Source organism: Lathamus discolor, chromosome 3 (assembly GCF_037157495.1).
Source record: "Lathamus discolor isolate bLatDis1 chromosome 3, bLatDis1.hap1, whole genome shotgun sequence".
Classification (NCBI taxonomy): domain Eukaryota; kingdom Metazoa; phylum Chordata; class Aves; order Psittaciformes; family Psittacidae; genus Lathamus; species Lathamus discolor.
The window spans coordinates 133,133,439-133,159,580 of NC_088886.1; the positions used below are offsets into that span (position 1 = coordinate 133,133,439).

At 43.3% G+C, this 26,142-nt stretch overlaps 1 protein-coding gene across 2 annotated transcripts; it reads right to left on the reverse strand.

Moving 5' to 3' along the window:
• Nucleotides 1–20,552: 20,552 nt before the first annotated feature.
• On the reverse strand, nucleotides 20,553–25,405 carry CH25H (cholesterol 25-hydroxylase). Of its 2 annotated transcripts, none has more exons than XM_065672891.1 (2): nucleotides 25,334–25,405; nucleotides 20,553–22,055 (listed from the first exon to the last, which is right to left on the reverse strand). In XM_065672891.1, the coding sequence occupies exon 2, from the start codon at nucleotides 21,931–21,933 to the stop codon at nucleotides 21,106–21,108; it is 828 nt and encodes a 275-aa protein (XP_065528963.1). In that variant the 5' UTR covers nucleotides 21,934–22,055; nucleotides 25,334–25,405; the 3' UTR covers nucleotides 20,553–21,105. The 2 variants fall into 2 exon arrangements, with proteins under 2 accessions (XP_065528963.1, XP_065528964.1); XM_065672892.1 differs by having other exon boundaries at nucleotides 25,152–25,378.
• Between the last annotated feature and the right edge of the window lie 737 nt (nucleotides 25,406–26,142).

Genomic DNA, 26,142 nt, shown 5'->3' on the forward strand with positions numbered 1-26,142 from the left:
AGATTGCAAAGTATCAGAAGTTTTCTCCAAGAAGTATTAAGTCAGTTTTATGGTGGCAAGGAACTCTAACAATTTTAGCAGGGAGGACAAGCGAGATGAGGGTGCTGATCTATTTTCCTTGACAATTGTCAGTATCATCTTTAAAGTTTTTAGTATATAAGAGGAATGTTTCTAATTCAGCTGAGTTGATTTAGAACACATCTCTAATGTCCAAGTGAGAAAATGCTTCTGTGATCACTCAAAAGTTATTTACTGTTGCAGTCTACTTTCGTTTTCCTTCTTGTGAACGTCCCTGTCATAACAAATTACCTTAGGCAATTTAGCAGTGATTGTTACCAACCGTTACAAGCCTCCTCCTGAGCCTCACTGGTGATTCAGCAGTTCACCTTAAGCTGTCTTCCTCCTCTATAAATCACCTCCTTCAGACCTGCTATTCCAACCTTCATTCCTTTTACACCATGCTTAGTTCCACTCCCTGTTCATGATTTCCTTTGGCTCCACATTCCCCTTGGCACAGCTGGTTTCTCAATCAAAACAATCCATCAAGATTTTGCCTCCCTCCTCCGTAAGGAAAATGGTAGCATCTAAAGCTACTAAATCTCGCTGCACAGAACTTCGCTTTTAAAAAACTCATTTTTATTTTGTGAGGGTTTTGTTTATGAAGGAAATAAGAGACAAGGATACCAGGACACACTGTCTTCCTTCAGTCTCACTTTCAAAATATCTCTAAAAGTTGCAGAGCATCATTAGGGATCTCAGCTGTGATTCTGACCATGCTCTCTTGCAGAAAAACAGTGTCCCAGGCTGCTGAACTCTACGTGACTTCTAAGGTCTTTGAAACACAGACCACCCTCCCCTTCAGCCCATTTTTAATAGGCTGAGGCTCTGAGAGTTTCTTTGCTCAGTCTCACCCTCATTCGTGCGATACACAGAGATTACACTGACATTCAGAAAAGAACAGATTTCAACAAAAGAGCTTTGTAGACCAAACTCACGCAAGCTTTAGTGATCTCTTCAGTAAAGAGCTAATGATTAGTTTCAATTCTGAATTATATGTGGTATTTTCTATGTGACCTAGCACCTATGGTTATGACTCCTAACAAGTTAGAAGGCATGTAATCAGAACAGATTAAACAAGCAGGAATGAAATTGCTTTTTATGTGGCAAAATAATTCATGGTTATAAGAAAACCACAGCAATTAGGGTAAAAAAAAACCAAACTCAGAATGTATGTAAAATAAACACACGGGGATGATTCAGCTGCAAAATGCAGAATGATCAACTGCCTTTAAGAGTGGTGGAATGGAGGCTTTTGCTGTCACCATTAGAAAACAGAAGCAGCATTTACAACAGGCTTTGCTTCTAGATAATCCTCAAATCCCCCAAAAAGTCTCAAGTAAAATGAGAGCCCAGTGGTAGGAATATCATTATTTTCAGCATCTGTGTACATTTAATGTACAAACTGTGCACAGCACCTTCAAAATAGCCCACATTTTTCATTCGCTTTTGACTTCAAACCATCCATCTAAATAAATTAAAGGATTAAAATACCTAATACACCATAATACACATGGTCAGTAGCCAACTAGGAAGAGCTTTTCATTAATGAAGTTATTAGATTAAATATACATAATAACATGCAGAAAATAGATGCCTTGTGTGCATTCCTGGTTGCTATACAATACCAAAAAGATAAGCCCAAGTAAAGCAACGTAAAGAAAGGAAAAAGCACTGGCTTTTGATGTCAGTGTTGAAACATGAGACCATATCCTTCTGAGAGGATGCCATAGATTGAATTTGTACATAGCAGCTAACAGATTTTTTTTCATAATAAAACTAAACTTTATCTGCAGAAAAGATGTGTATTTGGATTATTAAAATCAACTAGGAAATTGATTATTTTTGTTAGAGCTAAAAGTCCCTCTTTTAAAGTAAAACGTTGTTATGACTCATTTCCATGCTTCAAAATTAAATGCATTTAGTTTTGTCTCCAAATCAGGATAATAATTTTGGATTAATAGAAAAGTTTAAAATATCAAGAAATAGATAATGTTTCTTTTCTTCTAAAAATGGGAGGAAAACCACCCCATTTGGTTTGATTCCAAATTACTGTTTTTCCAAATGAAGCAGTTAAAGTCATAGAAAGCTCCAGTTTTTCTCTGATGCATGCAGCTGTTTCTAGACACCTCTGAACATCTGTCCTGGGTTCAGCAGTAGCAGTCATTTTCCCCCTTCTTAGTAGCTGGTGCAGCGCTGTGTTTTGACTTTCGGCCTGGGAACAGAGCTGATAACACCTATGTTTTAGTCTGACCAAGGACTTTCTGAGCCTCATGCTCTGCCAGGGAGGAGGGAAAGCTGGGAGGAAGCAGAGACAGGACACCTGACCCAAACTAGCCAAAGAGGTGTTCCATACCACAGCACGTCATGCCCAGGGGAGGTAACTGGGAGTTACCCAGAAGGACACTCTCTCTTCTTGGTCAGGCTCATTTCGGTGGGTGGTATTGTATTCTCTTCCCTTGTTATTTTCTATTATCATTATTATAATTGGTGGTAGCAGCAGTGATTTGTGTTATACCTTAGTTACTGGGCTGTTCTTATCTCAACCCGTGGGAGTTACATTCTCTCGATTCTCCTCCCCATCCCTCCGGGAGCAGGGGTGGAGAGGGAAGGAAAGAAAGAGGGGGAAAGGTGGGGAGTGATTGAAAGAGCCGTATGGCTGGGTTTAAACCGCGACAATCTGTGTACCCCTTCCCATGTGGCCCTGGAGGAGGGAGATGAAGGCCACCTGCCCCTGCAGGGGCAGGTGGGGACACCAGAGCACTGTGCCCTATCCCAGCCTTGAACCTGTCTCACTTGCAAGCTCCTCTTGTGCTATCAAGCTGTTTCCTTCAAAGCCACCATGAGTTATAGCTACATTATGCTGTGAGTTCTGGGAGGGCTCAGGAGCTTTTGGTTAGAAACAGCAGATGCTAAGTAAAGAATAATAGTTTGAGGGTAGAGGAGTAAGAGTCTGTGGAACTGGTCATGAGGGGCAATGTGGAGATGGTACAGGAAAACTGTACAGCATGGAATAAGGTGAAATGAAGAGACAAAGGAAAAAACAAACCTTTTTAGCTAGTACTTTTGAAAGGAAGTGCCAGAGCACTTTTGACTGTTGATCTCTCAATTTTCATTCCCCTAAAAGGAGGTCCAGTAGTAAAGTTAACCAAGATCCAGAAAGCTTTTGGAGGCAAAACTAGCACTGAAGAGTAATATGGCATCACAAAAAAGAAGGTGGGAGGCAGGGCAAAAAACACCCAGAGAAAGAGAGGATGAATGAGAACTGTAAGTAGAAAAATATCAGTATTCAACAGAGAAATTCTTGCTGCAGAGATAGTTAAAATTAGCCAATGTTTAGATCAATTTCCACATATTTTGTTCTACTACCTTCACTATGCTGCTTGAGGTCTAACCCAGGATATCAAATGGACAGGAAACTCCCCCTTTACTACATGAAAAATTCCACCCACTCTGTCCTAAAGGAGCGTTATTCCCCTTTTGTATTACAAAGTTGAGAAACCCCCCAAAAACGTTTCATATCCTTATGCTTTTGAGTAAGCTTTTTTCCCACCCTTCCAGAATCAGACACTAACTTTGGTTCAAAGCATTGCTGAGGTCTGCATCAGCACTTCCTTTTTATTTGGAAGGGAGGTTTAATTCCCATCTTGATATGCTGCAAGCTAAAACCAAGGTTTTACCTGGGAGAAAGGATTAAAGCCCACTCAGGGTTTGGTTTTATGTAGGTTTTTTTTCCCATTCTTTCTATTCCAGGTGCAAACCAGCTTACATCAGCTGGGATGACACCACTCAAACCAATGCAGTACCTGCAGGTGAGGATGAATGCTTTCAGAGTGTTGCTCAAAGTCAGCACAACTTGTTTCAACCAATCTCCAAAAGAGGAAGCGGTTCTGGAACCGATAAAACAATGTTTTAGCCAGCTGTCACTTGCTCAAGCTGACAGCAAAATGCTAAAGAGAAACTAAATTAAGGAAAAGAAAAAAACAAAAGCTGGAGTGTTTTGATTTAGTAAAGTTTGAAGCTACCTTTTCCAGGGAATGCCAGGTAAACTATCGCTAATCTCTCCAGTCTTGTTCCTTGGTGTGGTTTCAGAAGTTGAGCATCCTTCAGCATGCTGTTTCTCCTCTTCTGATTATCATTTTTTTTTCTTTCTTATTCTTCTTTTTTCCCCCTTTAATTCTACTTTTTTCCCCTCCAATTTTCTTTTATCAACCCCATATTTGTTATGAAGCCTCTAAGGTTTATCTTCTTTTTAGGCAGAATATTCCTACTGTGAATACATCAGACTTTCTGAAGACCAACAGAAAATATGTGAAATAGTTCAAGGGTACTATATCTATAATATATTATACACTGTCAGCTAATTCAAATAGGTTAGCATGCAGTAAGAGCCAAAATAAGAAACACAGCAGTACAGTTTTATCAACTGCCAGTCCTTGTAGCAATAAAGGCTAAATATAAGAAGATATTATCCCATCATAAAATACTCCTGGTACGATAGCAAAGACTTCCAGAAATATTTGAAAAATCATGGCAGTCAGGTGAAGTTCCCGACGACTGGAAAAAGGGAAATATAACCCCCATTTTCAAGAAGGGGAAAATGGAAGACCCAGGGAATTTCAGACCAGTCAGTCTCACCTCTGTGCCTGGCAAAATCTTGGAGCACATTCTCCTGGACAGCGAGCTAAGGCACATGAAAAACAACAAGGTGCTTGGTGACAGCCAGCATGGCTTCACTAAGGGGAAATCCTGCCTGACCAATCTGGTGGCCTTCTATAATGGGGCTACAGAATTGATGGACAGGGATAGAGCAGTTGATGTCATCTACCTGGACTTGTGCAAAGCGTTTGACACTGTCCCACACAACATCCTTCTCTCTAAATTGGAGAGATACCAATTTCATGGATGGACCACTCAGTGGATAAAGAACTGGCTGGATGGCCACACACAAAGAGTTGTGGTCAATGGCTTGATGTCCGGCTGGAGACCAGTAACGAGTGGTGTCCCTCAGGGATCGGTGTTGGGACGGGTCTTGTTTAACATCTTTGTCACTGACATGAACAGCGGGATTGAGTGCGCCCTCAGCAAGTTTGCCGATGACACCAAGCTGTGTGGTCCGGTTGATATGCTAGAGGGAAGGGATGCCATCCAGAGGGACCATGACACGCTTGTGAGGTGGGCTGATGCCAACCTTATGAAGTTCAACCACGACAAGTGCAAGGTCCTACACCTGGGTCGGAGCAATCCCAGGCACAGCTACAGACTGGGCAAAGAAGAGATTCAGAGCAGCCCTGCAGAAAAGGACTTGGGGGTGCTGGTCGATGAGAAAATGAACATGAGCCGGCAGTGTGCGCTCACAGCCCAGAAAGCCAACCGTATCCTGGGCTGCATCAAAAGGAGTGTGACCAGCAGGTTGAAGGCGGTGATCCTGCCCCTCTACTCTGCTCTTGTGAGACCTCACCTGGAGTATTGTGTGCAGTTCTGGTGTCCTCAACATAAAAAGGACATGGAACTGTTGGAACAAGTCCAGAGGAGGGCCACAAGGATGATCAGGGGACTGGAGCACCTCCCGTATGAAGACAGGCTGAGGAAGTTGGGGCTGTTCAGCCTGGAGAAGAGAAGGCTGCGTGGGGACCTCATAGCAGCCTTCCAGTACCTGAAGAGGGCCTGTACGGATGCTGGGGAGGGACTCTTTGTCAGGGACTGTAGTGACAGGACAAGCGGTAATGGGTTAAAACTTAAACAGGGGAAGTTTAAATTGGATATAAGGAGGAAATTCTTTCCTGTTAGGGTGGTGAGGCACTGGAATGGGTTGCCCAGGGAGGTTGTGAGTGCTCCATCCCTGGCAGTGTTCAAGGCCAGGTTGGATGAAGCCTTGGGTGACATGGTTTAGTGTGAGGTGTCCCTGCCCATGGCCGGGGGCTTGGAACTAGATGATCTTGAGGTCCTTTCCAACCCTAACTATTCTATGATTCTATGATTCAATGATTCTAAATAAGTACAAATAGGTGTTTAGTGTGCGCAGAATGTCATATGAATTCCTCCTAGAACTCACTCCATGCTTCCCACCATGTGTTTCCATGTCGTCAGTCTGCCACCATTCCCTTCCCTACAGCACCTCTTGCAAAGACTGCTCTCCCTTTTGGCATGTAAGTGTCACAGCTCTGGAGTTCACATTCTTGTGAATAACTGTGACAGTGCTGAGTTCGTTGTCAGGTCTATTCTGCAGATCTGACAAGTGATCACAAATAGACCTGATCCAAACGAACTGTTCTGTTTGGATCACAAGGTGGTTCCCTATTTTGTCACATTTATATTCACCCTTTTTTTAACATAGAAAAGAAAGACGGCCATAGTTCAAATCAAAGAAACAGCTTGCAAGCTGTGAATCCTTGTTTCCTCTGAATTATTGTCTTTATGAGTTACACACCACAGCCACAAAAACCACAGAACTTCTGCCAGGTCCTCCCTGACGCAGCAGTATCTCCAGCTACCCCCAGGTTTTCTGTACTGTCCCACAAAATCCTCAGTCCTCTTCCACGTTCCCAAAGGTCACCTCCCCTCCCACACACACTGCAACATCACACTTATGTCTCATTTGGCTTTTAGCTAAAGAACAGACAGCACAGGGTTCAATCAGTGCAGAGCTGCGCATTTGTGCTGGGGCCAGCAGACAGCTTTCACACACTGCAAACCAGGGCTGTCCCTCCTTGCCCCTTTGTAAATGCTTAAATAAAATGGTGTAAACATCTTTCGCCTCTTCCTAGCCAGTGACTGATTTTAATAAAATGTGAGAACATGTAATATCTTGGGACCCCTCCTCCTCTGATTCTGCTGAGTTGTGTAACAAGTCCACAAATTACTGGAAAAGCCTGATGGATGCTGTGGTTGTGTAACTGTCATTTCTGTCTGAAACAGAGTGAAAAATGATACTATCACCACCACACAAGTTTCAGCTTGGAATCGTAGACTGATAGATCAGTTAGGGTTGGAAAGGACTTTAAGATCATCCAGTTCCAACCCCTCTGCCACAGGCAGGGACACCTTCCACTAGACCAGGTTGCTCAAAGCCCCATCCAAACTGGCCTTGAACACTTCCATAAACAGGACACCCAGAACTTCTCTGGACAACCTGTTCCAGCACCTCACTACCCTCACAGTGAAGAATTTCTTCCTAATGTCTAACCTACATCTAGCCTCTGTTAGTTTAAAGCCATTCCTGATTGTCCTGTTACTGAGGTGTTTAATGCTGTCTTTGCCTCAGTCTTTAATAGTCACACCAGCCATCCTCAAGGTATTCAATCCCCTGAGGTGAAAGACAGAGATGAGGAGCTGACTGAAGTCCCCATAATTCAGGAAGAAAAGGTTAGAGACCTCCTGCTCCACTTAGATATACAAGAGTCTATGGGGCCATATGTGTTATACCCAAGTACTGAAGAAGCTGGCAGAAGAGCTTGCTAAGCCACTCTCCATCATCTATCATTAGTCTAGTGGGCAGGTCCCAGAGGATTGGAGATCAGAAAGGGGAGATAGGAAGACCCAGAAACTACAGGTATGTCACCCTGACCTCAGTGCCAGGAAAGGTCATGGATCTGATGATCCTAAGTGAGGTCATAAACCATGTGTGGGAAAACTAACAGATTAGTCACAGTCAGCATGGTTTCATGGAGGGCAGGTCCTGCTTGACCAACTTGGTCTCCTTCTATGGTAATCACTTTCTGGTTGATGAGGGAAAGGCTGTGGACATTATCTATTTGGACTTAGATAAAGCATTTGACTGTCTCCCAAAGTGTTCTCCTGGATAAATTGTCTGCTCATGGCCTGGATAGGTGTACTCTTCACTGGGTTGGAAACTGGCTGGATGGCTGAGCCCAAAGAGTGGTGGTAAATGGTATCACATTTAGTTGGCAAGTGGTCACTAGTGGTGTCCCTCCGGGCTTGATGTTAGTTCCAGTGCTGTTTAATATCTTCGTTAATGATCTGGATGAGAAGATTCAGTGTACCCTCAGTAAATGTGCAGATGACACCAAGCTGGCTGGGAGTGTTGATCTGCTGAAGGATAGGGAGGCTCTGCAGAGGGATCTGGACAGGCTGGATCGATGGGATCCAGCCAGTGAAAGAGGTTTAACAAGGCAAAGTGCCAGGTCCTACGTCTGGACCACAACAACCCCATGCAAGTCTACAGGATTGGGGAAGAATGGCTGGAAAGCTGCTCACTGGAAAAGGACATGGGGGTGCTGATTGATGCCGTTCAACATGAGCCAGCTTGTGTCCAGGCAGCCAAGAAGGCCAACAGCATCCTGGCCTGTATCAGTAATAGTGTAGCCAGCAGGGCCAGAGAAGTGATCATCCTGCTGTACTCAGCACTGGTGAGGCTGCACCTCAAAACCTGTGTTCAGTTCTGGGTGCCCCACTACAAGACACTGAGGTGCTGGAGCAGGTCCAGAGAAGGGCAACAAAGCTGGTGAAGTGTCTGGAGAATGAGTCTTATGAGGAATGGCTGAGGGAACTGGGCTTGTTTGGCCTGGAGAAGTCTCAGGGGGGACCTTATCACACTCTACAATTACCTTTCAGGTATTTGTAGACCTGGGGATTGGTCTCTTCTCCCAAGCAACAAGCAATAGGACAAGAGGCAACGGCCTCAAGCTGCACCGGGAGAGGTTTAGATTGGATAGTAGGAAAATTTCTTCACAGAGAGGATGATCAGGCATTGGAACAGGCTGCCCAAGGAAGTGGTGGAATCACTGTCCCTGGAAGTGTTCAAAAACCATGCGGATGAGGCCCTCAGTGGTATGGTTTAGTGGTGATCTTGGCAGTCCTGGGGTAATGGGTGGACTTTATGGTCTTAAAGGTCTTTTTCACCCTAGTTGATTCTATAATTCTGGAATTCCCACCCAAGCAGAATGAAAATGAAGTTCTTCACTGAAAGCCACTGGCAAAGTTAGAGTAAACACCAGTTACCTTTGTGTAACTGGAGTCCAAACCTTGCTTTGGATTCTATGTTGCTTTTAACATGCTACTGTCAGGACTCTTTTACACCAAAAGGCAGAAGTACTGCAAGAACAAGCTGTAATGGCATAATTATTAGAGAACCCTTACAACACTGGAGTTTACACCTTTACACATGTACTGTAACAAGCAAAACAAGCTTCTAAATCCCTCTCCTTGCCACAACCAGCTAGAAGCTTAGAGGGCACTACATCTACATTAAATAATTAACATTTTTTACAACAGCATTAGGAAAGAGATAAAGCCCCATTACTTGTTTTGTTTGGATATTAGTGCTTTGTAGATAACACACACCCATCAGGTTTTTGGGTATCTGAGAAGACCAGTTACTGTCAAGTTAAATTTAGATGCCTGTATTAAGAATGTTTTGATTAAATTCTTCTAACAAAGAAGTGAATACAGCTTTACCAGAATACATGTTATAGATTTCTTCGCTTTTCATTCACAACTTCACTGTAGCCACCAGGAAGGTATAGCTACCAAGAAAGCTGTTTGGCATAGGAGGGTGAAGCAAATACAATAGAACTTTCCTGCTAAAATGCCTGGGAGGCAAAGAGTGAATATTTACTTCTGACTGCTATCGTATTTTTTGAGTTAAAAAGCTCCTACATTTTTGAGTTCTTATTTATTGCTCCTGAAACTAACGGGAAAAATACATCGGGTCACAGCAGATGAAGAACATGTATATTGGTATATTTTATTCTTCCATTTGGTTTTCTTCAGCAATAATGATTAGAAATATAACTAATCCTCAGGGAATGCTTAGCTCTCAGAAGAAATTTTGGCAGCAAGAAGCAGATGCTGGAAGTATTTGTAAATGCAGAAGGTCCATACTGTACCTCTAGCTGCCTGGGAGACAGCTTTTTCCTCTGTGTTTGCAAAGTTCCTGGCACCTAGAGTTTGTAGGATTTCAAAACCATATTATACATAATAGTACTTAAAACAGTGAGGATCTATCAGTACAGCTAATTTCTAGAAATAACACTGGTGCTAGCACATAAGCACTGATTTATCCCATTACTCTCTGATTAAGAGAGTTGAGAAAAGAGAAGGGAAGCAGCAAACTGAAGTTCAATAGACAAAGGAAGTAGAACAGGGAATCAGCTTGTTACACTGATATGGCTGAGTGCATGTGCCTTTCCACATATAATATGCTCTGCTTTTTTGTTATCTGTCCTGAGCTTTCAGAGTAAAACAGTGCTTTTCTGCTAGCTGCGCCAAGAGCGAAGGCAAGTGAAATTCCTTCTATTAAAAAATGATTCAATTACTCAGGATACAAATCTAATCACAAAAAGAAGGGAAAAAAAAATAAATCTAAAACCCTGTTGTGGTTTAAACCCAGTCAGCCATAAATCAGCCACGCAGTTTCTCACTCACTCCCCACCTTCTTTGCCTCCCCCTGCTCCAGAAGGGATGGGGAGGAGAATAGAAAAGAGTGTGACTCCCACAGGTTGAGATAAAAACAGTCCAGTGACTAAGGTATAACACAAATCACTGCTGCTACCACCAATAATAATAATGATAAAGGAGATAACAAGGGAAGAGAATACAACATCACCTGCCGACTGATAACTCACCCCACTCAGCAGTCAAATAGCCTTCCGGGTAACTCCCAGTTAACCTCCTAGGCATGACGTGCTGTGGTATGGAATACCTCTGGGTAATTTGGGTCAGGTGTCCTGTCTCTGCTTCCTCCCAGCTTCCCCTCCTCCCTGGCAGAGCATGAGACTCAGAAAGTCCTTGGTCAGTCTAAACATTTGAACAGTAACTAAAAACATTGGTGTTATCAGCTCTGTTTTCAGGCTGAAAGTCAAAACGCAGCACTGCACCAGGTACTAAGAAAGAAAAAAAATGACTGCGACTGCTGAACCCAGGACAGTATCCACCCCTTATTCCATACCATTCACGTCATGCTCAGATCCCACATTTTCAATATACCATCACTCTTATCTCAGTGCACTCTTATCTTAGTGCATGGATCAGTCCCTATAAAGCTGCTGAGTGCATCTGGTCCATGATGTCAGGTTCCATCCCTTGTAGCAGTCTCTCAGAGCAGGAGAGGCTGTGTGCAGTGTTCACACTCGTGAATAACCTGAGCAATAGTGTCTATTGTTAAGTCCACCCCTCGATCATGAGTCCATCTCTGTGTTGCATCTCTCCCCTGATAGCCTGAGGTGCCATGGGCCCACCAGGCTCAAAATAATTCACTGTCCCCTTTAGCAGTTTCTGCAGCTTGTTGCTGGGGACTCCACACAGCTGCCTTCCATCTCCAACGCTTCCAAAGCACTGGAGGGGACCAGTGGACTAGATACTCGCCCATACTGTCCCACACACCCTGCCACTCATGACTGTCCAGCCTTGGGGAAAACCTCTTGGTCCTCCTATATAGTTTAACCCTAGACAAGACCCAAACCTGACTCTGCTTAACTTTTGAGATCAGACAAAAAGGTTGTGGGTAAAACACACTCTGCGTGTGTGCCAACATGCTGATCCCCATCACAATCAGCAGGCAGGTCCCAAGGGTATCCAAAGGCCATTCAAAACCTTCAAAACTCTCAAGTGATACTGCTGTACTTGTCACTGGGGCTGGTGTAGCTGCTGTGCTTGTCGGCTCTCCCACCATCAGTTTCACTTTTTCTAAGTCCAGATCTTACAGAATCATAGAATAGTTAGGGTTGGAAAGGACCTCAAGATCATCTAGTTCCAAGCCCCCTGCCATGGACAGGGACACCTCTCACTAAACCATCCCACACAAGGCCCATCCAACCTGGCCTTGAACACTGCCAGGGACGGAGCACTCACAACCTCCCTGGGCAACCCATTCCAGTGCCTCACCACCCTAACAGGAAAGAATTTCCTCCTTATATCCAATCTAAACTTCCCCTGTTTAAGTTTTAACCCATTACCCCTTGTCCTGTCACTACAGTCCCTGATGAAGAGTCCCTCCCCAGCATCCCTATAGGCCCCCTTCAGGTACTCTTCCTCCTCTGCCTTGCTGGGAAATGCTGCGTGGTCTCCTGCATCCTCCACTTGTGCTGGGTGCCTGAGGCTGGACCCAGCTGAGACTCCCAAAGGTGGCATCTTGCTCTCCACGTCCTCCTGGGGCTCAGGCTCATGGGGCTTCGCGGGCGGCTGCTGGGGAATGCTCCTCCATCGCCTCCTCCCTCTGCTCTGTAGCCACCTCCTTCCCCTCCTCAACCGCCCCAACCTCCTCCACCAGCAGCTGCTCCGTCCCGGCCGCCGGTCCCGCTCCCGCCACCGCTTGCTCCCCAGGGCCGCTCTGGCTGCTGCCAGCTCCCTGGGCCACTCCCCCACAGTTCCCCGCAGCCTCACAAACACGGAAATGAAGACAAGGGCCAGGATGGCGAAGAGCAGCGGGACGGCCAGGTACAAGTCCACGGCCATGTCCATCTCCCCCTGCTGTCGGAGCCTGCCCATATTACAAATAATTACCATGAAGTAAAATGAGACAAGAACCTTAGCCCAAGGCCCCCAGCCAATAAGAACTAACACAGCAAATACTGGCTGCAAGTAAGGCACAACATGCTGAAAATGTGAGATCAAGAGCAACAGAATTGAGAGCCAGTAAATCAGCAGTGTGACGAGTGACTATTAATCCGAAAGAAAAAATAAATGAGTGCTTATCACAAATATGATTAGACACACTCTGGTCAGACATGCCGTTACCTCAACCCTTCATGCCCTACGCTGGGCGCCAAAAAGAACTGTCGTGGTTTAAACCCAGTCAGCCATAAATCAGCCACGCAGTTTCTCACTCACTCCCCCCCTTCTTTCCTTCTCCCTGCTCCCGGAGGGATGGGGAGGAGATTAGAAAAGAATGTAACTCCCACAGGTTGGGATAAAACAGTTTTGTAACTAAGGTATAACACAAATCACTACTGCTACCACCAATAATAATAATGATAAAGGCGATAACAAGGGAAGAGAATACAATACCACCTGCCGACTGATAACTCACCCCACCCAGCAGTCAAATAGCCCTTCAAGGTAACTCCCAGTTAACCTCCTAGGCATGACATGCTGTGGTATGGAATACCTCTTCGGCTAGTTCGGGTCAGGTGTCCTGTCTCTGCTTCCTCCCGGCTTTCCATCCTCCCTAGCAGAGTATGAGACTCAGAAAGTCCTTGGTCAGACTAAAACATTTGTGTTATCAGCTCTGTTCCCAGGCCAAAAGTCAAACCACAGCACTGCACCAGGCACTAAGAAGGAAAAAAAAATGACTGCTACTGCTGAACCCAGGAGAACCCCCCATATAGTGTACTGGCTAAACTATGGAATTAATTTCCAGCAAGAAAAGGAAGCAGAACAGCAAACTTAGGGCCTAGGTTTAAGAGTGGTGGGAGGGGGGTTTTGGTTATGAGCACAGCATCAGGATTTGTTAGAAAGCAGATAAAAGAGAAAACTATCAGTCATGGTACTTGCAAAAGAGGGTTGCTACGTAGACTAATTGTCCACCAGCCAGTTCCAAGCTAGTGATTTTGCTTCAGCTTTCTGGCTTAGGAAACACACATGCTGCGCAATACAAAATGGAGATGTCATAAACTGGAAAAGCAATTCCCCACAGGCGAGTTGCAAGAAGCATCAGACAGTGCTGAATCCAAGATGAGCAATGGCTGTGGGAAGAGACGAAAGATACTAGATGGAAACAATTAACAAGTAATTAAATATTATTTTGCTTACCCCATCACATGAGTAGCAAAGATATTAAAGCATTACTCACTTTCTTCAGACTCCAAATTTGGTTTGGGTCAATCATATTGGAATTGTCACTGGCGAAAAACTCTGATGCCCTGGAACACTGCATCTTGCAGCTCTACGTCAGCATGGCCCTGCTGACCCCACGGGCATAGCCTCACCACATACAAGTCCTTTCCCTTCATACATCATCAGTCTACGCAGCTTCGCATCAGAATCTGGCACTTACTTTGCATCCAGGGAAGAAACCACTCATGGGAGTATTCGAGCCACCACCCTCAAACACACTTACTATACAGCAGAAAAGTCCAGTGTGAGTTAAGGTCATTTCATTTAGCACAGTGACCCAAACCAAAGCCTCCCCAGCCTAGGATTCAGGAGGAGAAAGCCTTCTCTTCCGCTCCTTTGAGCTGGGATGAGCCGGTATCAAGTGAGCTCTAGAGTGGCAGTTACAGGAGACTCCCCCAGAGGAAGAAAGACATAGAAAGAAAACACCTGAAGAGCAAGCCAACCCACGTGGATCTAAGTGGGAGAAGGAAAAGGACAGAGGCAAGCATTTGCCTTCTCAGGCAGAGTTTTCCAGGATAGGTTGTAAGGGATAAGCCTCCACTTGCAGCAGGACATGTGTATGAAATGTATTAGTTCTCACCCAATGCAGGCACAAGGGAGTGATCATCTGACTGCTTAAGTGAAAAAACACTGCAAACCTGACAAAGCAGCTGGCAGTACTCAAGACAGTTTTCTTAGGGGAGGAGGGGAGGCTGTCAGCAGCTGCTCAAGGGAAGTCTTTTGGGATTACCAGGAAAAGAGAAAACCAGCAGAGAAGAGCACCAGATAAGAGGGAAGGCAGCTGGTAGGCATTTGCTCTTTCTATAAGCTCAGCTGACTGGGCCACCTCTGAGCTTGCAGGTTTTATAAGCTGCAGGCATCAGAGGAGCATGCTCGCACAGTATTAAATTGTTCCAGCTCTTGGCATCCATACTTCCTATAGCCATTTTTCTGAATGGCTTGATGTATTCTGTTGTATCAGCTATTTAGACTAGCTCCAGAAGTTTTGTAAATACACCACTTAAAGGCTTTCTAATTACTCAAGTATGCTGTTTTCTGGGGGTGTAAACTTCCTCAGATTCTGTGAATGTCAAAGAGGTGTGTAAACACCATTTTTAGCATTGCCTTTTCATACCTATTTGTTAAAGAGGGTGCATCTTTCTTGTCTTAAAATCAGATTATCTGTAGTCCAACCTAGATTTTGGGCTACTTAATCCCCTGAATTTTTCACTGATTAGTCATGAGGACAAATAAAAGTACCTGCCATCTAAAGTCTCCCTGGAAGTGTAGGTAACATAGGCTTCCATATCCCTCAAAATCCCATATCTGTAGTACTGAAGTCTCTCTCCATAGAGTGAAACCTAAGAAGTCATGTTTCTGCCTGCCTGGCCTACTAACCATCCAGCTTGGTTTGTTAGCTTTGTGGTTTCCTACAGACAAAACCTGTTATCTCAAAACTTGACATGGAAAAGGCACTCCGGTCCATGTGCTTGTTGATTTTTTTTAACTTAAGCTTATACCTGATGACACAAAAGTAAGTTTGCATTTATGTTTTATAACCAAAGGCAAGTTCCCTCTTGCAGGTCACTGTGCTTCATCGATGTGGGAATTTCCAGAAAGAACTAGATAACAGAAGGTAAAAGCTGTGTGTGGATGTGCAGTCTGTACCGGTCCAGCAGTAAGAATTTGAGGGCTAAAAGCATCTGTGTCACGGTGGGAAGCATGTATCAGAGCAGCAGCCCACCTGATAAGTACCTGACATGTAGTGCACTGCACCAGGGGACAGTGATGGAAGGTGTCTCCAGGCACATTGCTTTCCTTTTTGTTTCTCCTTTCTCTCCTCCCCCTGTCCACACCTACATCCTACATGATCACAGCAATCATTATAGTTTGGAGAAGAAGGTGATTAGTAAGCTTTTCAAATCTTGTTTTTGAAAAGAAAGATTAAAAAACATCATCATTTTCTGCAATTAAAGGCCCGTCTGCATTAGTTTGGTTCCCTTTAAAGTCTGGAACTCTTGCGTTGGTTGGTTTTGGGGTGTGGGGTTTTTTTCTGTGTCCTAAGCAACTTCAAATTTCCATAAATTAGAAATACATTTAAGTTTCAGAAAACAATTATTTGGCAGGGTTTTTTATGAGAAAAACATACTGCAAAGACAGCTCCAAACTGTGCTACAAAGACATTTCAAGTTGGATTGTATGCAGCAATGCAGGACCAGCCTAAATATTGGAGCAAACTGGTACATCAGCCAAGGCCAGCACACAAAGCCAGGGACTTAGATACATGTGAATTACATGTAAATGTGACAGCAGGACACTGAGTGCGCTCGCAGCCCAGAAAGGAAACCGTATCCTGGGCTGTATCAAAAGGAGTGCTACCAGTAGGTCGAAGGAGGTGATCCTGCCCCTCGACTCTGCTCTTGAGACCTCACCTGGAGTATTGTGTGCAGTTCTGGGGTCCTCGACATAAAAAGGACATGGAACTGCTGGAACAAGTCCAGAGGAGGGCCACGAGGATGATCAGGGGACTGAAGCACCTCCCATATGAAGACAGGCTGAGAAAGACAGGGCTGTTCAGCCTGGAGAAGAGAAGGCTGCGTGGAGACCTCATAGCAGCCTTCCAGTATCTGAAGGGGGCCTTTATAGGATGCTGGAGAGGGACTCTTCATTAACAACTGTAGTGACAGGACGAGGGGTAATGGGTTAAAACTTAAACAGGGGAAGTTTAGATTGGATATAAGGAAGAAATTCTTTACTGTAAGGGTGGTGAGGCACTGGAATGGGTTGCCCAGGGAAACTGTGAATGCTCCATCCCTGGCAGTGTTCAAGGCCAGGTTGGACAGAGCCTTGTGTGGGATGGTTTAGTGGGAGGTGTCCCTGCCCACGGCAGGGGGGTTGGAACTGGATGATGTTAAGGTCCTTTCCAACCCTAACTATTCTATGATTCTATGATTCTATGATTATTCTCTTAAACAAGGTAATCTGGGAATAGAACCATGGGGGGTTTATATTTTGAGAAAGTCCAAGATTGCTTTTTTTTTTTTTCAGATGCAGAACTACAACTACTTCTAAAGGGCTGCATGGGGGTAGGCATATGGTGGAAGCTTAATTCTTGTGCATGAAAGCAAGGATAAGTAATGCTGCTGAATGACTGCTGAGTCCACTAAGATAAAGCCACATCAAAGAGGTATTTACTCCTTCCAATGGAGTGACATTGGATGACTATTAAGTGTTCTGTCATTAGAAATTGCTTCAAGACTAATTCAGAGAGAGCATAGTCTGACAGGCCGAAGAGATACTAGCTCTCCATTTAATCCAGACAAAACACTAGATTAACTGAGTCACTAAATCCATTAATAACATAGATCATTTTTCAAATCATAAAAAATCATAGCTGTAGACTATAACTGTGTTGTTTTTCCTCTGTAAAGTGCCTGCATTTGGTCAACATGAATAAGAACAAATCCTTTTACAGAAGCGAATATTGACTCAGCATGACTCTAAACTTTGTACATTCTCTCCAAAGCACCTGAGAAGCACACTTCCCAGCAGCTCTGAGAACACACCCACTAAGCAAAAACATGTCCCTTTTTCAGTGTTACCTCAAAATTGACAAACTGGGTATCATTTGCAACAGCCTAAATGTCGAGAGAAGCATGTTGCTAAATTGCCCTTGGGAATTTGGGAACTCATGCAATTTGTAAGATCAAAGAGTTCAATATTTAACCATGTGCCTAAGACCCAAGACACAGTTACAAACAGAAATACATAAAATCTTACTTCTTTGACCTGTATTAAATTAGGATTTTTGAAAATAGAAGGTGGATGATGGTATTATCAAAAATCTCATTTTATAGCTTAGAATCGTAGAATGGTTAAGGTTGGAAAGGACCTTAAGATCATCAAGTTCCAACCGCCCTGCCATGGGCAGGGACACCTCACACGAGACCATATCACCCAAGGCTGTGTTCAGCCTGGCCTTGAACACTGCCAGGGATGGGGCATTTACCACTTCTCTGGTAAACATCCTGTTCCAGCACCTCACCACTCTCACAGTAAAGAACTTCCTTATACCTAACCTGAACTTCCACTCAAACGTCCTCAATTTACTCTCAAATTACAACAGATTAGTTGTCGGCAGATTAGATAAGAAGTCTGTGTGGCACATCATGTCACATTGTAATGAGGAAGGAAGCTAGGAGAATTTTGGAACAGAAGAGAGAAAGTTGGTTTTGGTTTGCTTGCAAAAGAGTATCATGATGTTCCATTTGTGTGGTAAGGACTTGTGGTAAAGACTATGCGGAAATGCAAATATAGGAAGTAACATCTGTACATTTAAAACATCTGTTTTAAAATCCCAGCACCATCAATGCACAGAATTCACTGTGCTCTCACACTCAGTGGTACAGTTTATGCTGAACTTTCAAAGAAAACAGGAAAAAAAACAACTCTATTTTGCTTATCTTCAGTATATGCTTTTGTCTATGTTTGGCTTTTCATTGAATTGCAAAGGCCTGAAGTTACATGTTTGTCTGAGTCCTCTGCTCATAAGCTTTTCTCATACATACACCTGAAGTTCTGTTATAACACACTGTTTCAGAAAGTGCTTCAAAGTATAGACGATATGCTAATGGTTTCAATCACTGACAGTTTAGAGCCTAAATTCCCTTCAAAGCATTGGAGAAACAGGGACAGGCTATGTTAGGATTATGTCATGATGACAAAGTACAGTTCCATTTCTAGCAGGGAATTAAAATAAGCCATTCGAGACATTTACTAGCCAAATTTTCATTTGAAAACATTTTCATCTTTTTTTTGAAGTATTCCAAGCTCATGCCATAACGAGCCTTTAAACTGAGGTTCCAGATCTGATTGGCAAGATGTTCAGTAAAGATATAATCTTGGAGAAATTCCATATTTAGGGAAATGCATTCTTGGTGTGTGTCCAAGGTCATACAAATCTTGAGGATGTAAGGGAGACAGGAGTAGGCAGAATCATCACGCAGTACTTTCGTTGTTGCTTTGATCATCCTCACTGCTGTTATGCTATTCTCTCAATGCCAAATGAGGCAGTCTCACTTGACTTGACAAGTGGAATCATATTTTTGCCTGCAGCTGACTAGGACTCTTTCTCCAGTAGTAAAGTATTTGTTATATCAACTCTTCAGCTTCCTGCAAAAAAAGGAGAATAATCCCCATGGGTTTAGCTGCAACCTTTCTTGTGGGATTTGCTCATAGGCTTCCTATAGCAACATATCCAAGTACCAGTTAGCCTTAATCTTGCTTACTTAGAGAGCCAATAGTACATGAAACAGACAGTTATAGGGTATAGTTGCAATATATAGTTATAGCATAGCATGTAACTCATTGAAACCACAGAGCACCCCTGTCAGATGTTCAGTATTTGCCCAGCTGAATTAAGTGGCATTTCTAGAACTGAAAGGGTAACTTTGGGATACCTCAAAATGGCTAATCAGCTCAAATAAATCACAGACTGTATTTTGCCTCCTGCATTTGGCAGAAAAGAATACTTTCTTCTTTTTGTCACACAACCCCAAATATTTAGGATTATAATAATCAGAAAGATCAGGAACTCTTTCAGCTGAATACATGTACAGCAAGAATTCCAGTTTTGTATTCTTCTAAGCTTCAGATTTTGCTCTCAGGATGTGTCATGTTCTTACACCAAAAAAAAAAGGGTTGCTCTTCTATAGTATCCGGAGAGCAAAGGGAGTAGGAGTTAACTATTAAGATAGCAGCATTTTGTACAGTTTATGAAAATTATTTCCTGTTATGAAAAAGACGTAGTGTCCAAAATTGCTGTTCCCTTTATAAGTTCCCTTTGTAAGCACATTGTTGGAAATACTAAGGGTTCTTGCTTCTCCTGGACAAACAGCCTCTGTAAGGTCTCACAACCCTCTAGACACAATAAAATGACAAAGACATTTATGGATGATGATGCATAAGTGTTCCTTACACACTCTTTACATTATTTGAACTTGCTCTTTTCCGGTCACTGTCCTGAGAAGTTTATTAATAATTATAGATAGCTGATTATAAACATTAAAAAGCCATATGGTGGACATGAGAAGTCCATACGGATCTCTGCTGATCGAGACATGGAAGACCTGCTTATCTCTTCATGCTTATTTTTTACTGTGTGACTTCTGTGAGACTGTGTAGTAATGTTCTAACATAACTGTTCATCTAGCAACAGGTGGCTGTTTTATTCTATGGGTTAGGATGCAAAGGTTTAATTCCACTCCTCTGAAATCCGCTTGAAAGAATCATTTATATTGTAGGAACCAGTTTATATTCCTTGCCAGGTTTTTGCATGCAAGTGACAATTTACTGATGTGACTGTGAAGGACCAATGCTCCCTTTTATTAAGAAGCTGCTTAATGTACTGCTCTCACATCATAAATTTTGTGAAAATTATTCAAGCTTCTCACAAATGTAATAATAAAATTTCACCATGGCTTTTTCAACTGCATTTTTCAATATTCTGGTTCTACAAAACTGAAAACTATTTAAAAATAACATGTGATTCTGGGGAAAAAGTAAATGGTTTGCTTTTGAAATAACATGACAATATTTTAGTAAGAAAAGTCTGAAAGTCTGAAAGTCTGAAACTCAAATAAATGGTACCTATGCACAAAGAATCATGTCTGTTACCAACATGAGTAGAGAGAGGAATGAATAAAACGAAGCAGAACACAGTCTTAAAAGAATTACCATATTTATTTTTTATTAAAAACAGTACACCAAGGTTTAAAATATAAATATCAAAATTATTGCACAGTTGGCTAACTAGCTTTGTTTGGCAGCAATATCTTACAACATCATTGTTCAATGATATGCTCTGGCAGGTTAATCTGCACGAAATCCACTATGTGCACCTTTTCTGTTTACATCATAAATAATCCTACAACAGTAAGATAATTGTTCTGGCGTATGTATAAAACATCATACAGTAATACAATACATGCTTTATAAAAGCTGGAAAGAAGGAAAGAAGAGAGTGTCTCTTAATGCTTCCCTTACACCTTTGACTCAAATTTAAGCAACAGATATTTACCCTCCCATTTGCAGTCATTTAACATAGGCAGTTCCAAGTATACATACAAATACATATATATTAAGAGGATTTGTAATAAATAACTATTGCTTTTATAGGCAGCTTCAAATATACAATCTTCTGTATGTCTTCAAGAAACTAATGTCCTAGTTTAGTCCATAAAAAAAAAATGAGAGTTCATCCACAGGTAAATATCCTTAATTAGAATGTGACTCTGTGTATGTCCCAAAGAGTTTGTCCCAGTGGGTGAAGTAAGGAGCATAGTTTGATTTGAATTTCAGATGATGGAGATCATGATGTGGTGCTCCTCCATACAAACCAAAAGGCACAAGTCGGTGAGTTGACCATGGAAGGTCGTATCCTGAATGGTCCTCCACTGACAACCAAATATTTACAAGAAAGAAAATAATTTCTGTCAAAGGATGGCATCCAAGGAGTACTGGGTTGATAGCAGCAAAAAATCCTAGTGAAAGCAATTCCCATACACTGGAATATTGTGTAGTAAGAGCAAATGTTGATACGTGCTTGTGATGCACCTTGTGGAAGGTCTTGTAGAGCCAAGGCACCTTGTGATGAATCAAATGCCACAGAAAGTACTCAAAATCAAACAGAAGCAGGCAAACTACTACTTCCAGCAGGACCTCAGGCAGCTCTGGAGCTGTCACTGGCAGATTCATTGGTTTCCAGTACCAGTGGAGAAAAGTCACTGGGAAGATAAAAACAACATGGTGATACACACTTTGAATAATGCACAGCACCATCATTCCAAGAGTTGGATAGTTCTGCGGCTGGATTTTGTATTTTCTCAAGTTTGGTAGTCTTGTGCTTAGAAAGTCCAGTGCAATATATGGAAGACAGAAAGCCATGTATGCTGTAAAAGAAAACAGCACTGGGAAAAACGGAGACTTGATCAATGGCTTCTTTGCTGTGACAAAGTCCCAAAGAGGCTGAAGGCACAACCTGTCGTGCCCTCTATCCATCACGTAGCTGAGCAGCAGCACTCTGTCTGGCAGGCTGCAGTTCATGCTGATGGCAGTCTGAGAGATCTGCGAATCCTGCAAGCCTTTATGTAGCCAGTTCAAGGAAAACTCCGCCCATTAGAAATCCTCCTTAGCAATACGTAGCTTTAAAGAGGAAGTTCCCTTTCCTGTTATACAGAAGAGGTATAATGCATTACAATCTCAGAACAGAATTAGCTGGCTAGGGTAGTCACTGGAGATCAACAAGAGACTTGCACAATGGGAAAAATTAGCAGAAATGTAGAATTCTAACACTGGCATTCATAGAAAGAGGGTAGGAACATTTTCTACTCCACTTAGAGCACACATGTGGAAACTGCTGTCTCTTAGTAATTTTAAATTGTGTTATCCTTTGTCTTTTAACTTTATAGGTCAGGAAATACAACCTATAATTGATTTTTTTTTTTACATGACTGTTATCAAAGACGCAAATGTACCTAAATCATCCAGGATGTTTTTGGATGATTGTGCAAACACACATTTTGTTAATGATCCCTTGGGTTATACAATAGGCTAAGGCAAAACCTTAAAGAGACCTATACTATGCTTCCAGTCTGAATGTGGTAGCTGTGATCTATCCCCATCTACTTTTGAGGTCATGCCCTCCTTTATGTTCCTGTATCTACATGACATGATAAAATCCACCTGACTCGACTAGATACAAAATTGAGCCAGTGACTTTGGAAAGAAAACACATCCCCCAGTTGCTGGGAGGAATACAAAGTAAAATCTCTTAATGCTTCCAAACAGATACTTAGTGATAAGTATTATTGCAGTATTACAATGTTCACTCCACATCTCACCAGCTCGTTGAGCTGTATGATATGGAAATTGTTCTTTACCCAAGTATCAAACTAACTTATGCAATTGGAAGTTCCACTGTTTAGACCTAAGTCCTTTAATGGGTCTTCCTTTGACTGTAGGCAAGCACACAGCAGAAGCTAGCAGGCTTGTCCCCCAACATTTCTAATTTGCTAGAAGTATTTTAGGGGTAAATGATGGAAGTTTTGATTTAATCACTAAGACATCACTCTTTTGTGCTTTAAAAAAAGGCAAACAAAGCTTTGAACATTTAGGGAAATGAAGCTTGCCATCAGCTTCCTATGAACTCACCTCTTTTGTAGGTATGGCATTTATTCTAATACTGGAAATGAGCTCAACTTCCTGGATGACTTTATTAGCTTGTTCAGACAATTTTAGTTCTTTGCTATTCAGAAATCAAATCTGATGGGGGGAATGGGAGACAGAATTTCCTTGCTTCTCAATAATTAAGAATAATTAGTTAGCAGTGACCTTTCCTGAACTACGCATGGACTTCTCCTAATACTTAAATATGCTTTCAGTTTCCACCGTTTTCTCATTGAGATTCTGCTTTTAAGGAAGTGCAGATTTTGTTCTCTCCTTAGACATGAAGGAGTTTACTGAAACAGCAACATTATTTGTGCTATTATTTAGGCAATCAGAAGTTCTTTGTTGGAGACAGGTATGCTGCAGCCTTCAAATACTCTATTCATTGCATACACATTTTAGAAATGCATTCAGATTCTCTGCTGTTGTGAGACTGTTCTTTTGAACTCAATTAATTCAAAGTGTTGAATGTAGTGAAACTAAAACCCAGTGAGAAACACTCATCTAATAAATGAGGATCTATATACAAGAGCTTCATATCTGTTTTCTGATTGTATTTTATCTGACCTCCATTTCACAACAAGGACGTGAAAAATGCATCTGTAACTCAGTCACTGTCTGGTTCTGAAAATATCCTTGTGAGGGATGCTTTCTGTTGATTTATGTAGTTACAATCAGAAATTAAGCCTCTCAGATGGCACACAAGATTCTCTGTTCAGGGGACTGGAGCACCTCCTGTATGAAGACAGGCTGAGAAAGACAGGGCTGTTCGGCCTGGAGAAGAGAAGGCTGCGTGGAGACCTCATAGCAGCCTTCCAGTATCTGAAGGGGGCCTATAGGGATGCTGGAGTTGGACTCTTCATCAGGGACTGTAGCGATAGGACAAGGGGTAATGGGTTAAAACTAAACAGGGGAAGTTTAGATTGGATATAAGGAAGAAATTCTTTACTGTAAGGGCAGTGAGGCACTGGAATGGGTTGCCCAGGGAAGCTGTGAATGCTCCATCCCTGGCGGTGTTCAAGGCCAGGTTGGACAGAGCCTTGGGTGGGATGGTTTAGTGGGAGGTGTCCGTGTCCATGACAGGGGGGTTGGAACTAGATGATGTTAAGGTCCTTTCCAACCCTAACTATTCTATGTTCTATTCTATGATTCTCTACTTTATTAGCATTATGCAGGGACTAAATTTATTCTATAATGTATTCCAAATCTGCCTAAAGGGACATTGACAGAAATTGCTCAGCTGCCTTGAAGACACTCCTCTGACTAATCCCTAATAGCCATGTGAAGTCCCAAGAAGTTTTAGAACCACTGCTGCCTATAAGCTAAAATCTAAAGAATAGGCATTTTGCCTGCAGATTAGGTCATAGAAAAACATTCTTAAATCCCTTAAGGAAAAATAACAGAATTCTGCAGTTTTCTTACCAGTATACCCTGCACCATGAAGCCCAAGCAAGGCGCAGAATGTGTAGAACTTGTCCCGTTCTGCTGGCACTCCGTAGGACAGCTCAGAAAAATGAATCCTTGTGCATCAGAAGGCAAAACCTCACTCTCCAGTAACATAGTTCATGCTGTTTGGCTTAGCCACCAAAAAGCACTGCTCACATATTTCCACTCCACTAACTCAGGTTTCTTTGTCAGTGCAAGGTACAACATGAAGACAAAGTGAACACTAATCCTTTTTGTATTTAATTCAGCAATACAACCCTGGCTTTTTTTTTCACCCTACTCACGATACTGCCAAACCTCTCCATATGTTACAGGACTCTAAATGGGTCTCAAAAAAATCAAGACTCCTGCTACAGAGTTTAGGTTGAAGGGCACATAGTTTGGAATGAGGCCCTGCAAAGGGTCTGAAATAGATTCCACATGAGCACAAGATGCGAGCACCTACCCCAGGCTCCACTGTTAGGTACAAGCTGCAAGGTAAACATCAAAACACTAAGTGGGTAGGAAAATAAAGAAGAGGCAGCAAGAGGGAAAACTAGGATCAACGTACTGAAAGTATGTCACAGAAACTAATGTCACAGCAGGAGAGGCAAAACGTCTTTATCCCTCCTCCTCTTCTCCCTCTCTGTATGAGGGGACTATTGTCTTACCAAAGATACGGCAACATCCCCGTGCATGCTGAGCCTTCTACAAGAAAGAGGGTGCCGGGAAGCGGGTCGAGAACTTGGCGAGGACAGTAGCAGGGAAGCAGGACAGTCACCAGAGCACAGCCGGCAGCGGCAGCCCCTTCTCTCGCACCGAAAGGGACTGCGGTCCTCGCACCCTAACTCACCTCTGTCCGGGAGCCTGAGCGGGAGGGACGCGCGGAGCGGCGCCGCGCCGGACCGGGCTGCCTCGCCGGTGCCCCAGGGCTCCGCGCGGCTCGCGGCCGAAGCCCCCCGCGCCCCCCCGCCGCGCTGAGATGCGGCTCCGCTGCGCGGGCAACAGCGCCCCCCTGCGCAGGAGCCGCGTACAGCCCGCCCGCTCCCGAGCCGGGGCTGCCGGAGCCAACGCCGGCTGGCGGTTAACCTACAGGGACCAGGAAATGCATCCCGGGCTTTGCTACCACTGTCAGCGATAACACCTTTCTGCGGGAGGACAGCCAGGTAGGCATAGACTTGTCACGGGTGGGGAAGGAAAGAGGGGCGTTGCACATTTACGTCTTTCCAACCTACGGTCCCCTTAGGTTTAGGTACGCTGAGATTCAAATCTAGAACCTCAATCCACAGTATGGACACAGAATCCCAAGGGTTGGAAGGGACCTAAAAAGATCATCTAGTCCAACCCCCCTGCAAGAGCAGGGTAACCTACAGTACATCACACAGGAACTTGTCCAGGCGGGCCTTGAATATCTCCAGTGTAGGAGACTCCACAACCCCCCTGGGCAACCTGTTCCAGTGCTCTGTCACTCTTACAGTAAAGAAGTTCTTCCTGATGTTAACGTGGAACTTCCTATGCTCCAGTTTACACCCATTGCCCCTTGTCCTATCACTGGATATCACTGAAAAAAGCCTAGCTCCATCATCCTGACACCTACCCTTTACATATTTGTAAACATTGATGAGGTCACCCCTCAGTCTCCTCTTCTCCAAGCTAAAGAGA